Source organism: Tachyglossus aculeatus, chromosome 5, assembly GCF_015852505.1.
Source record: "Tachyglossus aculeatus isolate mTacAcu1 chromosome 5, mTacAcu1.pri, whole genome shotgun sequence".
NCBI classification, from domain to species: domain Eukaryota; kingdom Metazoa; phylum Chordata; class Mammalia; order Monotremata; family Tachyglossidae; genus Tachyglossus; species Tachyglossus aculeatus.
Window position 1 is genome coordinate 21,496,966 of NC_052070.1, and position 17,623 is coordinate 21,514,588.

Sequence of the window (17,623 nt, forward strand, 5' to 3'; positions counted from 1 at the left end):
GGGGAGGTTACAAGGTGATCTGGTTGTCCCACAAGGGGCTCACAGTCTTCATCCCCATTTTACAGGTGAGGGAACTGAGGCACAGAGAAGTTACGTGACTTGCCCAAAGTCTCACAGCTGACAATTGGCGGAGCCGGGATTTGAACCCATGACCTCTGACTCCAAAACCCGTGCTCTTTTCTACTGAGCCATGCTGTTTCTCTGCAATGAAATGAATTAATGAAGTGCTTACTGTGTGCAGAGCCCTCTGCTAAGTTCTGAGAATGAATACAGTATTATTAATTATTTGTTCAAATCAATGTCTCCCCCTCTAGACCATAAGCTCATTATGGACAGGGAACGTTTCTGCTAATTATCTTGTATTGTACTCTCCCAAGTGCTTAGAACAGTACTCTCCATAGAGTAAGCACTCAATAAATACCATTGATTGATTGATACACAATTGGTAATGAGGTCCGATCCCTCTCCTTCTTTGGAGCTCACAATCCAAGAGGGGCCTGGCAACAGACACACGAGGAGAGGTGAAACAAAAGCACTAAATCAACATAAGGACAAGGACAAAGATCAGTAGGTTGCTGTGGCACAAGGAGCAGAATGTCAAGGTCTTCACAGCTCAGAATCCACATTCCCAACCGCAGCCAGCGACCTCAACAGCCGCCACCGCCGCCACAGACTTTCCGAGGTTGTGTCGAGGCGGTGACAGGCTGCAGCTGGTTTTCTCCGTCCCGTCTGCGTGGTGCTGGGCAGGGCAGGACAGGATGGAGGTTTCTTGGTGACAGAGAGGGGAGCCAATATGGGATCCTGGGGAGGTGTGGCCTTTGGGTCGAGAGAAGATGCTGAGGGCTCTGGGAGCTTCAGTGGGGCGGGGAGGAGGGGCAGGCCTCAGAAGGACACTGAAGGAGAGGACCAAGGCACAATAAGTCTATTCTAGTCTAGTCCTCCTCTACCTTACACTGCACGGGGCACAGACACACCTTGGCATAGGCCCGCATTGGGGAAACAAAGGGATAATGTTTGTAAATGTTCATATTCTGTCTTGTATGTTTTAGGTACATCAACCTTTTGAGCTACACTCACAAAATAGATGACATTAGTCTTAGTAGCAGAATGTGTATCATGAGAGAGAGAAAATAGTAATTATTATTATTATCACAAACTAGATGGCATTACTCTTAGTAGCGGTGTGTGTATAATGAGAGAGAGAATAAAACCTCACCAACTCAACTAAGCCAAAATAGCATCCCTATCAAAGCACCTCTTTTCTCATTAAAATTGTTCATTTAATCGGAGGTCTGGACTAAAAGAGTTTAGATTGCTGAGAGTACCTTGCAGTGCATGAAGTAAATAAATGAAACCAAATATGTATGAATCCAGTGACTTTGACTTGTTGGTGAAAGGAAAAGGAGAGGGAGTGAATGAAGTCAGATTGTTCTCAAAGTTGCCTTTTGGTGACATTCTCTCTCTCTCTCTCTCTCTCTCTCTCTCTCTCTCTCTCTCTCTCTCTCTCTCTCTCTCTCTCTCTCTCTCTCTCTCCCTCTCTCCTTCTCTCCCTCTCTCCCTCTCTCCCTCTCCATCCCCCCCCACCTTCCCTCCCTCCCCGGCCTTTCTTAAACATTCAGAACCATTCACAGGTCCTTTATTTGAAGAAGCAGTGTGCTGCTCTCCTCCTAAAGAGCCAAAAAAAAATATATACCTTGGTAATTTTCAGATTGTTTATACCAAGTGCCTCAATTTCCTCTCTCCCAGATCTCTTAAGAATAATATTTATTATTCTTATTTTGTTGTTTGTTTGTTTGTTATTTGTGCTTATTATGGGCCAGACAGCATACTAAGTGCTGGGGTGGGTGCAAGCAAATCGGGTTGGACACAGTCCCTGTCCCACATGGGGCAATCCCCATTTTACACATATGGTAACTGAGGCCCAGAGACGTGAAGTTACTTGCCCAAGTTCACACAGCAGACAAGTGGCAGAGCCGGGATTAGAACCCATGAACTTTTGACTTCTAGGCCCATGCTCTGTCTACTATGGCATGCTGCTTCAGGACATTCTGTGGTCTGGCTTTTGACCCATTCATTCCTGTGAGACTGGTGTCTCCATAGTCACCGATGATCTCCTTATAGCCAAATCTGAAGGATGTTACCCTTCTCAATTTCTCCACCGCTTTTGACACTTTGGACCACTTCCTCTTCCTCAGAGTAGGATCAGGTGTCAGTTTTGTTGACACAATATTATCCTGGTTCTCCGCCCACCTCCCCACTGCTTCTTCTCCATTTCATTCACTGAATCTTCTTCTTGTCTTTCAACCTCTTACCTTTATCATCTCCCTAGGCTCTGTTGTAGGTCTTCTACTCTTCTCACTTTACACTCACTGTATTGGGCAGCTCACATAGTGCCTTAAGAAGAGGCCTCCCAACTCTATTTCTCTAGCCCTGACTTTCCATCTGACCGGCAATACTGTATCTCCTCATGCCTCCAGAACATCTCCACTATCATGCCTTGGATATCTGGTCCTACCATGGCTAGACTATCACATCAGCCTCCTCTGATCTCTCCATCCTCCCATCTATACTATAGTCCTCTGTGTGGCTGACACATAGTAAGCTCTTAACAAATTCCATCATTATTACTATCTTCCAGAAGTGTTCTCGGTTTACATAGCTTCTCAAAACCCTCCTTTGGCTTCCTGTGTCTCCTTGTATCAAAGACTCCTCACAATTGGCTCCAAGGCTCTCTCCGACCCAGCCCCACCTGACCTAGAGAAGCAGCATGGCTCAATGGAAAGAGCACAGGCTTGGGTTTGAATCCTGGCTCCGCCAATTGTCAGCTGTGTGACTTTAGGCAAGTCACTTAACTTCTCTGGGCCTCAGTGACCTCATCTGTAAAATGGGGGTTAAGACTGTGAGCCCCACATGGGACAACCTGATCACCTTATATCCTCCCCAGCGCTTAGAATAGTGCTTTGCACATAGTAAGTGCTTAACAAATGCCGTTATTATTATTATTATTATTATTATTATTATTATTATTATTACCTACCTGCTTTCTTCTCCCATTATTCCCCAACTTGCTGTCTCCAGCCAATCTCCAGCTCTCCCTCACTCTTACCTCTCCCACCTCCATCCCTGTTCCCCCTGCTTAGAACTACCCACAGGCAGATCCCAGCTTTCCTCATTTAATTCCCCAACACCCTGAGCCATATCATCCCTCCTGCCAATTCCAGAATTTATGAACTTATTTATACCCTCCTTAGCTCTCTATTTTTTACCTCTGTAGTTGTAAGTATTTTTATTTGGCCTTCCTCATTAGAGTGTAAATTATTTGTGGGCAGGAAACATTTCATTTTATCATTCTGTTCTTCCCAAGTAGCTAGTACAATGCAATACACTAAATGGGCACACAAATGATTCTACTACTCCTAATAATCAATCGATGGAATTTACTGAACACTGTGTAGAGAGCACTGGACTCAGTGCTGAGAAAGTGTGATGAATAGAGTTAGTAGACACTATCCCTGCCCTCAAGGAATCACCACTACTACTACTACTACTGTGACTTGCCTGAATTCCAGTTGAAGTGCACCCAAGTCATCACCAACCATTAAGATCCAAGGACAGGTTTCCTATTTTATCCTTTCTTCATTGGCTTCAAGCCAGATTGAGATGAGGCGAGTTAGAATAATCTTAGATTTATTGGTCCGTCTATGGAAAGGTTGTGGGAATAGATGCTTTCTATCCATTTCTGAATACCTGATCCTGAAACGGCACTCGTGTACATTTCTATAATTTTCTCTAATGTCTGTCTCCCCCTTTAGACCCTTTAAGCTCCTTGTGGGCAGGGAATACGTCTCCCAGCTTAGTTGTACTGACCTCTGCCAAATGCTTAGTACAGCGTTCTGCACACAGTTAAGCTCTCAGCAAATACCATTGATTGACAAACTCAGCTAAATCTCTAAGGTAACCTTTTCCCTCATCTCATTTTCCCAGTACCAGGAATGTTGGAAGCTCTGCTTAAGCTCAGCCAACTTGTATATACCTTGACCAAACTTTCCAGGTGTGACTCCCTGGAGGGAACTGGTGCACTGCCACTTATCATCTTTAAAAATTGTATATTGGTGTCTTAGTGCTACTAACATTTCAGCTTATTTCTCAGTTGCACAAACCAGTAAGTTATTATGTGCAGAAAACAGGCCTGTGTTAATGCAATATTTGGTGTCAAATTTAAATGTCAGGAAATGCAGAAGTTCTGGTTCTCATAACAACCTTAACTCGCCCACATTGCACATGCTGAATAGTACAGAACTGTATATATTTAACTGCATAACCAACAATTCCAAAATCTGCATCTGTGCACTGTGGGCTCTGCTCCTTGTACATTTCCTAATTGTTTTATTTTCAACTCAAAACCCCCTTTTCCATTCCTTGAACAGCATCCAAGCCCCACCTCCCCTCAGACTATTTCCAAAAGTTGGGGTTTAGGGATAGTTAGGTTGTATGCTATTTTTTTAATTCAAAGAAAAAGGTGGTGAGAGAAGATAAAATATGTATTTTTAAAAAAACTTCTGACAACATTTCAAAGTGAATGCATATGCTAAAAACATTTTTTTTCTTTTGATGCAGGCTTCAATATAATAGAATGATTTAAATTACAACTAAAACTCCAGTAGAAATTCAGTAGGCAAGGACTAAAGTGATTCCATGATTCGTTTAATTTTCACTGTTTTTAAACTCAGCCAGAAACTATTCCACATGGAAATAAAGCAACATGTCAAATTTGAATATCAAAAGTTTTGTCATTTTTTAAATAATCATAAATATTTTTATGCACAAAATGAGATTATTCAATTCCTTAGGGCTGAAATTTCACATAAAAACATTCAGGCTGAAGTATTAATTTTCCCAGTTTTGGAGTACGCAAAATCAGTGATTAGTGATGGAAGTGTGGTTGTAAAATCACAAATTCTGTAATTTCCCACCTGAGCATGAAAAATTTTCTAATGTGTCTCACCCTCATCTCAGTGATATTAACCATCTTTCCCTATCCCTGAGAGTTTAAAGCAGGCATTGTTTTTTATGAGCAATTCAGAATTGAATGCAACTGGTCATTTTTCTATTTAGAAAGTACTGCTTGTGTGTGTGTCCTCCCAGTTGGGAGATCTGAAAGAAAGCATCAGGCACTTTCAAGTACAGTGCTCTGCATATGGTAAGTGCTCAGTAAGTGACATGCTTTCATAATTGACTGAAAGATCACGGCTCTCCCAGGTGAATTTCAGTGAACTGACACTTCGTAATCTTTGAGGCCAGTCAGCATAGTGGTTGGCCTGCTCTGGTCAGATGTTAGTTTCTTAAATATATTAACCGGTCACTGGGTAGGGTAAATGCCACGTAATTCGATCAGATGGATCCCTGTCTCCTAAGAGGTTTAAAATAGGGAATATATATTAAAGTAGGGAAACCTCCTTTTACTAATGAGGAAACTGAGGCACAGAGAGGGTGGGTGACTTGCCCTGGATCACCCAGAAGGACAAGGACTAGGACTTGGATCTCCTGGTTCCTGGCCCCATACTTTTTGTACTAGCTCTCACTGCCTCTCAGAAATTTAGAGAGGAAAAAGCACATTAAAAAAAAATTGTTTGGTGTGCCCTCCTGAAATCCCTACTTCTATGATTGATTTTTCTTCTCCCCAGTCCCCTCAACTATCTCGTTTATGCTCTCACAACCCCTCGTTAAACTTTTGTACATAATAATTTACCTACTTCAATACTAGTAATGGGGTATTTGTTAGGCTCTTACTCGTGCTAAGCACTGGAGTAGGTACAGTCAGATCAGACATAACCCCTGACCCAAATGGGCTTCACAGTCTAAAGGCAAGGGAAAACAGGTTCTGAATCCGCATTTTACAAATGAGGAATCTGAGGCACAGAGAAGTCAAGTGAGTTTCCCGAAAGCAAGTGGTGAAGCTGGGATTAGAATTCAGTTGTCTTGACTCCCATTCCTGTATTCTTTTGGGGCCTTTTTCCACTGATTACAAACTGCTCGTAGGCAGGAATAGTGTCTTCTCTCTCTATTTTACTTTCTAAAGTACTTAGTATGTTGCTCTGCTCACAGTTGAGCTCAATAAATTCTATTGACTGATTAATAAATGTCTTAGAACACAAACTAGTAAATTAAAGAAATTCTAAGGTTATTCTGATGTTATTTCTCCTAAATGGGTAACTGATGAAAACTGCCTAGTTTTTCTCATGATCGTAACTAGTACTCTTTTGAGGTTCACTGACACATCAATTTTTAAATGACCTTACTGGATCCTCAATCAATCATTTGTATTTATTGAGCACTTACTGTTTGCAGAGCACTGTACTAAGCACTTGGGAGAGTACAACACAACAATATAACAGACAAATTCCCTGCCCACAACATGTTTACAGTCTAGAGGTGCAGTCAGACATTAAATAAATTATGAATATGCTCATAAGTGCTGGGGAACGGAGGGGTGGGGACTAAAAGGAGCAAGTCAGGGCAATGCAGAAGGGAGTGGGAAAAGGAAAGGAGGGCTTAGGGAAGGCCTCTTGGAGATGTGCCTTCCGTAAGCCTTTCAAGGAGGGGAGGGAAATTGTCGGATATGAAAAGGGAGGACATTCCAGAGCAGAGGCATGCGGTGGGTAAGCAGTCGGCGGTGAGATAGACGAGACTGAGGTACAGTGATTAGGTTGGCATTTGAGGAGTGAAGTTAGGAGAGTGGTGATGTGAGATAGGAGGGACATGGTGATTGAGTGCTTTAAAGCCCATTGGAAAGAGCTTCTTTTTGATGCGGAGGTAGAGGAGCAGCCACTAGAGGTTCTTGAGGAGTGTGGAAACATGGACCGATCGTTTTTATAGAAAAATGATCAATTGTATTTATGGAGTGTTTACTATACTGTACTGTACTAAGTGGTTGGAAGAGTACAATGCAACAGAATTAGCCGACGTGTTGCCTTCCCATAATGAGCTTACAGGCTAGAGAATCAGGCAGCAGAGTGAAGTGAGACAGGAGGCAAGGTGGTCAGCAAGGAGGCTGATGCAGTAATCAAGGTGGGATGGGATAAGTACTTGGATTAGCATGGTAGCAGTCTGGATGGAGAGGAAAGGATGGATATTAGCAATGTTAAGGTTGAACCAACAGGATTTAGTGATAGACTGATTATGTGGGTTGAATGAAAGAGAGAAGGCAAAGATAACACCATGGTTACAGGTTTGTGAGACAGGAAAGATGGTGGTGCTGTCTAAATTGACGGGAAATTCAGTGGGAGGACAGGGTTTGGGTGGAAAGATAAGGAGCTCTGTTTTGGGCATGTTAAGTTTGAGGTGATGGCAGGACATCCAAGTAGAGATGTCTTGAAGGCAGGAGGAAATGCGAGGCTGCATAGAGGGAGAGAGGTCAGGGCTGGAGATGTAGATTTGGGTGTCTTCAGCATAGAGATGGTAGTTGAAGTTGTGTGAGCAAATGAGCTTTCCAAGGGAGTGGGTGTAGATGGAGAAAAGAAGGGGACCCGGAACTGAACCTTGAGGGCCCCCCACGGTTAGGGGATGGGAGGCAGAGGAGAAGCCCTCAGAAGAGACTTAGTGGCCAGAGAGATAGGAGGAGACCCAGGAGAAGATAGAGTCAGTGAACCCGAGGTTGAATAATGTTTCCAGCAGAAGGGGGTGGTCGACAGTGTTGAAGGCAGCTTCTGTGGTGTGGAGGGAATGGAAACCAGATTGGAGGAGAGCAAGAAGAGAATTGGAGGAGAGGAACTCTAAATCTCACCGACAGAATAAAATGGTTAATTTGCAGAGACACTGATATTTCACAAAGAGTTTAGAACAAAATAAGAGTAAACATGTAATAATCTCATACAGATACTAAAATTCATAATCATCCATTCTCGGTTTTCCAGATGGCAGACTAAGATGATAAGTGCTCCATTTTGACCCTGGGCCAAAGCCCTGTTCGTGGCCCCTACTTTATGCCTGTTGTTGCAGTGGGGTTATAATCATTAGTCACAGGATTGTTCCATTATAATGTATTACTCCAAAACCAAAAATGAGAGTTTGGGGCCATTTTTACCACCTAAGAACCAAGGGTCATGTTCAAATGGCAATCTGAGCAATGGAACGCCAGTACTGTGGCATCGGAGGTCCTTCATTCCTCTCGAGAAACAGATTCTAGCAGAAGGAACAAAGCTTCATGCAGAAAGGGCAAAATCAAGGCCTGTGTGTCACTTTTCTCATTTCCCATGTGCCCCCCGTCTGTCTCCTTTATTTTTATCTCCATTTTTATCTCTATCTCTTTGCTTTTGTTAGAAAAAGGGGATGCAATCAATCAGTGTGATATTTTTTGAGTGCCTCCCCTCTCGGTTAGCACTTGGAGAGTTTCCAATACTCTACCAGTCTCAACTATGGGAGGGAGAGTCAAGCAGAGGCATATGGCTCAGTGGAAAAAGCCCGGGCTTTGGAGTCAGAGGTCATGGGTTCAAATCCCGACTCCACCAGTTGTCAGCTGTGTGACTTTGGGCAAATCACTTCACTTCTCTGTGCCTCAGTTACCTCATCTGTAAAATGGGGATTAAAACTGTGAGTGCCCCCTGGGACAACCTGATCACCTTGTAACCTCTCCAGCGCTTAGAACAGTGCTTTGCACACAGTAAGCGCTTAATAAATGCCATCATTATTATTCCTAGCTTGGGCAGTGGCTAGTGAGTGGAAGGCAATCTGCTACAAGTCAAAACTCACCAGTGCTGGACAGCAGCGGCATGGGAGAATGTTGAGGAGGCAATGGTAAACCACTTCTGTATTTTTACCAAGAAAACTCTGGTTACTCTACCAGAATGATTCTGGGAGAGATGTGTCCATGGTGTCCCTATGGGTTGGAGATGACTCGACAGCATGAGATGAGACTGAGTGTGAAGGGCTGTACTAAGCACTTGAGAGGGTGCAACATAAGTAAGACCCACGTTAGCTCCTTAAGGATGTCCTCAGGGAGCTTTCAATCTAACGGGGGAGGCAGACAAAAACATACAAAGAGCAGAAGCAGGAGGAAGTACAAACCAAAACAAGAAATAGTATAGCTATATTAGGTTGGAATAGCTTAAGTAATTGAACATAAAAATAATTGATTCATTCAGTCATATTTTTGAGCACTTACTGGGTGCAGAGTACTGTACTAAGCGTTTAGGAGAGTACAATATGACAATGAACAGACACACTCCCTGTCCACAATGAGCTTACAGTCTAGACTACCATATTCACAGAAGTCCTGAGTATAAGAGTAAAATCCGAAAATGCAAAGGAGTGCTGTTGGGTTGATACAGTGCAGTTTGTGAATTAACTGGGGAAGGCTTCCTAGAGGGGTGGTGATTTTAGGAATGCAGGATGTCCATTAAAATAAAAGGGCTACAGGAAGAGGAGTCAACTGTGTAACATACAGCTTTACTTAGTGGATAGAGCACAGCCCTGGACGCTAAAAGGACCTGGGTCCTAATCCCGGCTCTGCCACTTGTCTGTTGTCTGACATTGAACAAGTCACTTAAATTATCTGTGCCTCAGTTACCTCCTCTGTAAAATGGAGATTAAATCTGTGAGCCCCGTGTGGGACATGGATTGTGTCCAACCTGATTAGCTTGTACTTAGTACAGTGCCTGGGCACGTAGTAAAAACTTAACATATAGCGTAAAAATAAAAAGAGTTTTTAAAAAGCAGAAGACAGCTGATTCACACAGAGGTGTGAGGAAAGGTAAGTGGAGTCATCCATCATCTTTCATTCTGAAGCATCATATTTTCAGGGCTAGCCTTAAGTCAGGAGCATCTTGGTTTCAGAGCAAGCAAGGCAAGAACTAGTATCCAGATGGCTAATACTCAAAACAGTGTGGCCTAATAGAAGGAGCATGGACCTCAGAGTCAGAGGACCTGGGTTCTAATTCTGCTCCATCTCTTGCCTGCTGGGTGACCTTGGGCAAGTCACTTAACTTACCTGTGCCTCAGTTTCCTCAACTGCAAAGTGGGGGTTCAACGCCTGTTCTTCCTCCTACTTAAATTGGGTAGGACGGGGACTGTGTCCGACCTGATTGATTTGTATCTTCCCCAGCACTTAGAACTGTGCTTGACACATAGTAAGTGCTTAACAAATACCTAAAAAACTGTAGACCTAGATCAGAATCTAGTCGGAGAAGAAGCGTCGCTCAGTGGAACGAGCACGGGCTTGGGAGTCAGAGGTCATGGGTTCAAATCCCGGCTCCACCGCTTGTCAGCTGTGTGACTTTGGGCAAGTCACTTAACTTCTCTGGGCCTCAGTTCCCTCATATGTAAAATGGGGATTAAGATTGTGAGCCCCACATGGGACAACCTGATAACCTTGTATCCTCCCCAGCGCTTAGAACAGTGCTTTGCACATAGTAAGTGCTTAACAACTACCAAAATTATTATTATTATTCTTAATTTCCACTAGAATTAAAGTTAGTGTAAAGGACATTGTTACATAGAAGAACCTCTTGGCTGGTTTTGTTTTTGTTTTTCAATTCAGTCCATCAGTCAATGTTATTTTTGAGCGCTTAATGTTTGCAGAGCATTGTACAAAGTGCTTGGGGTAGTATAATGCAACAGAGTTGGTATACAAGATCCCCCGACCCCGAGGAGGTTACAAGGAGACTTGGAGAAGCAGCTTCGCCTGTTGGATAAAGCACGGGACTGGGAGTCAGAAGGACCCGGGTTCTAATTCTGGCTCTGCCATTTGTCTGCTGAGTGACCTTGTGCAAGTCATTTTACTTCTCTGGTCCTCAGTTCTCTCATCTGTAAAATGGGAATTAAGACTGTGAACCCTATGTGGGACAGGAACTGTGTCCAACCCGATTTGCCTGTATCCACCCCAGCCTTTGTACAGTACCCCGCATACAGTAAGCATTTAACAAATACCAAAATTGTTATTATTATTGTTGTTGGCATGAGGAAGCTAATAGTCAATTAACAATAATGCTTTGGTAGAGAATTAGGGAACTAGAACACTGGAGAAAAGTCATGGAGTCTAGCATTTCTTGTTTATTTTATTGCATGCTATTTCCTTCATAGTATTTTGTACTGGAGTTATCAGTTTTGATTTATTTCCCCATTGTAATTTAGAGGGTCATAATTTTTTATATTCTGAAATTTCTATATTTGATAAATCTTTTTAAAAGAATGAAACTTTTAGACCTCACTTCTCCTGCTTAAATGCCTGTATTTTTTAAAGGGTACAATATACAATGACAGTTTTGATGTGTGTTAGTGGGTGTGGGTCTGATACCTGCACTTCAATGTTCCCTGCTTGCATAATGCAAAATTCCAATCTAGCCTGTCAAACTAAAGTGTCGGTGAGTTTCCTTGGAAACTCACAGAGGATATTTATAAAACTTCAAAGAGTTATAATAATGTCAGTAAGTGATGGGTCTTTTTATCTAGCTAATCCCTTCTTAGGATTTATGGGTGAAACTGTGTGAATTTAGACCCTGATCAGAATTTATAAACCAAAAGTTTGGAAAATGTCTCATTCTCATGTCTAGTGACATCACAAACTAAATCCTCCAGGTCAACGCTATACTTACATCAATTTGCATAAAGTAATGCACAAATGTCACAGTCATATTTTGAGATTAAGCTACAGGATCCACTTTTGTTATTAAGAAGCAAAATAGGCCACGACACTGACCTTTTCAATTGAACTTAACATCAGGAAGGTGGTTTTTTGCTAAGATTTGGGTATTTCTTTTGGGGTCTTCCACCAAAACAGCAGTGTTGAATTCATTGCCATGTGGTAGTAAAGTGTTTCAGTCAGTCAGCTAGTGGTATTTATTGAGTGCTTACCATGGGCAGAGCACAATCCTAAGCATTTGGGAGAGTACTATATAGCGGCAGAGTTGATATACACTTTCCCTGCCTACGTCAAAAGTCAGTGGACAGTAAACACCGGGAAACAGTCTTTCTGCATGTTTCAGTATGGCTTTAGCCTGTGATTAGAATCCTATTAGTAGAATTCCCAAGAATGAACATCCTTCTGAGCAGCAACTACATGAGCACAATCCTTGGAGAATTTTAGTGATGATAGTAATACCAATCCTGGTATTTGTTAAGCACAAACTTACTTGATGCTAGCACTGCAAATTGCTGGGGTAGATACAAGATCATCTAATTAAGCGGAGCTCCTGTCCTTCACAAGGGTTGAAATTGAAGAGGAAGCACAGGTACTTATCCCCGTTTTACAAATGTGGAAATTGAGCCTAGGGAAATAGTGTGGTCTGATGGAAAAACTACAGGCCAGGAATCAGAGTCCTGCGTTCTAATCCCATTTCTGCCACTTACCTGCTGTGTGATCTTGGGCGAGTCACTTAACTTCCCTGGGCCTCAGTTTCCTCATCTTTATAATGGGGATTAAATAAATACCTGTTCTTCCTCCCCCTTAAACTGTGAGCCCCTTGCGGACCAAGGACCATGTCTAATCTTGCTTTTGTTGTATCAGCCCCGGTTCTTAGTACAGAGCTTAGCACATAGTAAAGCTTAACGATATTATGATTTAGTAGTATGAGAAGCAGCATGGTCTAGTGGATAGAGTGCAGGCCTGGGAGTCAGAAGGACCTGGGTTCTAATCCCAGCTCTGCCACTTGTCTGTTGTGTAACCTCGGGCTAGTCACTTCACTACTCTATGCCTCAGTTACCGCTTCTGTGAAATGAGGATTAAGACTGTGAGCCCCATGTGGGACAGGGACTGTGTCCAACCTGATTACCTTGTAACTGTCCCAATGCTTAGAACAGTGCTGGGCATATTGTAAGCACTTAACAAATACCACTAGTAGTAGTAGTAGTAGCAGTAGTAGTGGTAGTAGTAGTAGTAGTAGTAGTAGTAGTAGTTGTTGTTTTAGGATTTGAAACAAACGGAGGTGAAGTGTCTTGCCCAAGGTCTACCAGTGGCAGAACAAGAATTAGAATGCCAGTCATTTGCCCAGTGCTCTTTCTGCTAGTCCAAGTGTGTGAAATAAATTGGGCCTCATGATGGCCAAGTCAGCTTTACACCTGCTGAATCAGGACTCAGTCTCAGCTCAACCTCCTAGAAAGCATTGAGAAGACTCTCCAGTATAGATTCTGAAGCAATTCATTCATTCATTGTCGTATTTATTGAGCACTTACTGTGTGCAGAGCACTGTACTAAGCGCTTGGGAAGTACAAGTTGGCAACAATGCTCCGTGTATGTGTATACAAGGCTGGTCGGTGTCAGTCTTTTTCCTACCAACTATTCTGAGTTTTGTAGGGAGAAAAAAAAAATCAATGTTTACAGTTTTTCTCCTTTGGAAATAACTGCTCTGGCAATTCAGCAAAGGTTTTGTTATGTTAGAATGCCTATGAGTGATCCGTGAACACCTACTCAAAGTACATTGGTTTCTAATAGACAAAGTGATATGCAATAAGATTCAGAGAAGAATTTCATAGTTATTGTGTTTACCTGAATATCAATATTTACAGCCAGTGACAAAAATTTTACATTGCATTTTATTATATTGCAGTTCAAGTGGTGGTGTTTTTTCACTTTTCCACCTGATGAAGACCTTGGAAGTATACTCTCAGAATCTACTGCACTGTTCCAAGCTGTTTGTACAGTGCTCTACATACAGAAAGTGCCCAGGGAATCAATCAGTCAGCAGTATTTAATGAGCACTTTCTTTGTGCAGATCACTATACTAAGAGCTTGGGAGAATATTGTAAAACAGAGTTGGTAGACATATTCCCTGCCCACAAGGAGCTCCATTGACTGATTTATGGATTAAGCTTGGCTGGTGCTATGAACTAAAAGCTTTCCATAGTACTACATTTAAAAGAGTGACTTGCCCTATGCCATGCCATTCTTTTGGAACTGTCACATATTGTGGTCAAAGTGGGAAGCATAGAGGCCTTTGCAGTTTTCTCTACTGTCTGTATGTTTCTCTTTCTCGCTCCCAGAATACAAATAGCCACGTTGAATTTGCGATGTTTTGCATTTTTTTTTAATCATGGCAGCAGACTGTGATGTGATATAAATACTGGATTATTACTTTACACCAATATCAAACAGAAGGGGAAACTGGATGGTGTGAATGAAAACGCTTAGGCAAAAACAAATATCTTCAATTACAGCAGGGAAAACCAAAAGTATTGGCAAAGTAAATTGTTTTTTAAGCCTCCCTTTTTTTTTCATCTTGTCGTACTGGGGAATGATCTTTTAGAACTCTCAATGGGTTTTGTTTTGAGATTCTGCAGTCAGTGATGGGGAGAGCAGTTAGGGGAGAATACTGACAATACTACTGAACATTTATTGCCATCAGTGTTTAACCCTAACATTGGACCTCTGGAGAACATGGAAAACGCCCCAGCCTTGCTTTGAGTCAGCCAGTTGTCAAGTAAAGCACATGGCTGGGAAAGTCAGGAATTCCTCATTGTTTCCCCATGGCACAGAGGCCAATGTGAAATGCAGAACCTAGAAATAAATCTCCAATTAAGAGAGCCCTTAAGTTTAAGAACACAGAGCAGTGTCTCCCCTCATCTCGGCTAGCCTCCTGGGAAATTACATGAGGGGAGGAAAACTCCGGCCAGTGTAGAAATACACTCACATCACAGTCTGCTCGAGGGTCAGTTCGTGGGCCCCTGCTGTTCTCTATCTACACTCACTCCCTTGGTGAACTCATTCACTCCCATGGCTTCAGCTATCATCTCTACGCTGATGACACCCAAACCTACATCTCTGCCCTGCTCTCTCTCCCTCCCTCCAGGCTCGTATCTCCTCCTGCCTTCAGGACATCTCCATCTGGATGTCTGCCCACTATCTAAAACTCATATGTCTAAGACTGAGCTCCTTATCTTCCCTCCCAAACCCTGCCCTCTCCCTGACTTTCCCGTCACTGTAGATATTTGTACAGATTTAATACTCTATTTTTTTTACTTGTACATATTTACTATTCTATTTTGTTATGTGCATATAGCTTTAATTCTATTTGTTCTGACGATTTTGACACCTGTCTACATGTTTTGTTTTGTTGTCTATCTCTGCCTTCTAGACTGTGAGCCCATTGTTGGGTAGGGACCGTCTCTATATGTTCATTCATTCATTCAATCGTATTTATTGAGCGCTTCCTGTGTGCAGAGCACTAAGTACACTAAGTACTAAGTGCTTGGGAAGTACAAGTTGGCAACATATAGAGACGGTCCCTACCCAGCAGTGGGCTCACAATCTAAAGTACTTCCCAAGCACTTAGTACAGTGCTCTGCACACAGTAAGTGCTCAATAAATACGATTGAATGAATGAAATACACTCCAGCTTATTTTCAAATGTCTCCAGGGATAAGGCTCCCACCATTTCTTTGGGAAGCAATTTTGTAATCTAATTGGTGTCGGAAACATTTTTTTTTTCGCTAAATTGCACTGTTTTTTCTTGAAATCACAGACTCATAAGGCTGGAAGGCTTCTCAAACAATCTGGTCCAGGCCTATGCCTTCAGGAAGCATCCTGGGAGATTTACTGAGTTTACCACAGCTAAACAAGTCTCTCTACTTTACTCACTGCATTTGACATTGACAAAGAACTCTGCTGCTTCCTGAGATGGAAGTTCAGGCCAGAAGTGTATTCTGAATCTGAGAGAGTTTGGTCAGTTGGTCATGCACAGGTGTCTCAAGACGAACCACTTGCCTCCTTTCAAGTTGCATTAGTTCTTTTACAGTTGGATTACTGCCTCTAAGCATCAAGATCTTATAACATATAAGAAATTCTTTTGAAATACTTCGGACCAACAGAACCTTATAGCAATTCCTCTTGTAAACAAGTAGGGCTCTCACCTACGTAGATGGAGAGATAATGGGTAGCTTTTAAATAAAGAACGGAAAGGAACAACTAGAAATACAGTATCTCCCATGTCTCCAGGATCTTCCAGGAAAGTAGAGAAGACCGAGCAACTGAGGCACAAAAAGGCGAAGTGACTCGTCGTCAGCCCAATGGTGGCAAACTCAGAGGTAGAATCTAGCTCTCCTGGTGCCTGGCTCAAACTTAGAACAGTGCTTGGCACATAGTAAGTGCTTAATAAATGCCATTTGAAAAAATGCACCCCGATTTCCTACGAGGGCTCTGCAGGCTGATTTACAACTGGTGTGTATTCATGAAGAAGAGGGTGACAGTAAGACCTAGTGGAATGAATACTGGGCTGGGAGGCAGGAGACTAGATTCTAGAGAAGCGGCATGGCCTAGTGAATAGAGCACGGGCCTTGGAGTCAGAGGGACCTGGGTTCTAATCCCAGCTCTGCCACTTTTCAGCTTTGTGAACTTGAGCAAGTCACTTCACTTCTCAGTGCCTCAGTTGCCTCATCTGTAAAATGGGGATTAAGACTGTGAGCCCCATGTGGGACAGTGACTGCGTTCAATGTGATGAACTTGCATCTACCCCAGCGCTTAGTGTTTGGCATGTAATAAGCAATTAACAAGTACCTTAATAATTATTGTTATTACTGCCAGCTCTGCTTCTTGTCTGCTGGATGCCTTTGTGCCAGGCACTTAGGCTCCCTGGGCCTCAGCTTCCTCATCTATAGAGAAGGAGTTAGTTGGAACAACTAACTTTTAGGTTGAGAGCGCCATGTGTAGGACAGGAACTGTGTTCAGTCTGATTATCTTGCATCTATTCTGGCAGCTAGTAGATTATAAATATAATCATAATGTGGGGAAAAACCAGTGATCAATGGCCAGTTAAGGCAGTCATCCCAGTACCTATTTACCTACATAAACAGCAGTGAAGAAGAGAGAACAAAGGATCCAATCCTAGTAATGAACAGATTTTCCTGTGTCTGCTCTAAATCTATGCTTTCTTTTGTTTCAGCTTTCTAGAAAGAATTGACAGCGTCAGTTTGATTGATTACACACCCACAGATCAGGTAAGAGAGCACGTGACCACCAGAATGAAGTGAAGAGATGTTTTCAATATTACAGGAGTCTTGTAATTGTAACAACTCATCCAATAACTCACATAAAGAATACCCAAATTCACTTAGCTGCAATAGCTGCCGCTTGTGCAAATCACCCCAGCAAGATACTAGACTTGTGGGCAGGGAATGCGTCTGTTATATTTGTTATATTGTACTTTCCCAAGCACTTAGTACAGTGCTCTGCACACAGTAAGTGCTTAATAAATGCTATTGACTGACTGACTGACTACCATGCCCTGTTTATGCACACAATTGACTTATTCTTGTAAAACTTGATTTTTTATTTTTAAGGTTTGTAGTAGGGAAGAATATGATATTCATAAACCCACAGGACCCTATTCTAGCCAGGAGCTGAAGAATAGTGCCTCTGCTCAGCGGGCAGTGGTTTTAAACAAGGAACAAACATGTTTTCCCCTTTCTCATTGTTTGATTGCTTAAAAAGAAACTCTTAAAAATAATTATGACATTTTTAAATGCAGTGCATAAGATTTTCGATGTGCGTCGCTTTGTACATTCTAGATGGCACTTTAAACTCTTTTATACTCTTTTTGAACTAAGAGAAAAAAAAATAACTTCCCTTAAGCCCAATCCACTGTAAGTGAAGCAGCGGAGTTAATGCTCAGATGGCCTTCGTTCTGCTCCAGAAAGTTCT

General features: G+C 42.4%; 1 protein-coding gene across 1 annotated transcript in view; it reads left to right on the forward strand.

The window, feature by feature from the left end:
* The window catches only part of GNAL (G protein subunit alpha L), a 288,635-nt gene that overhangs the window by 242,815 nt on the left and 28,197 nt on the right, over positions 1–17,623 (forward strand). The window contains exon 6 of the mRNA XM_038746724.1: positions 16,866–16,920. Coding sequence (XP_038602652.1) covers positions 16,866–16,920 — 55 coding nt within the window. The remainder of the gene's footprint in view (positions 1–16,865; positions 16,921–17,623) is intronic.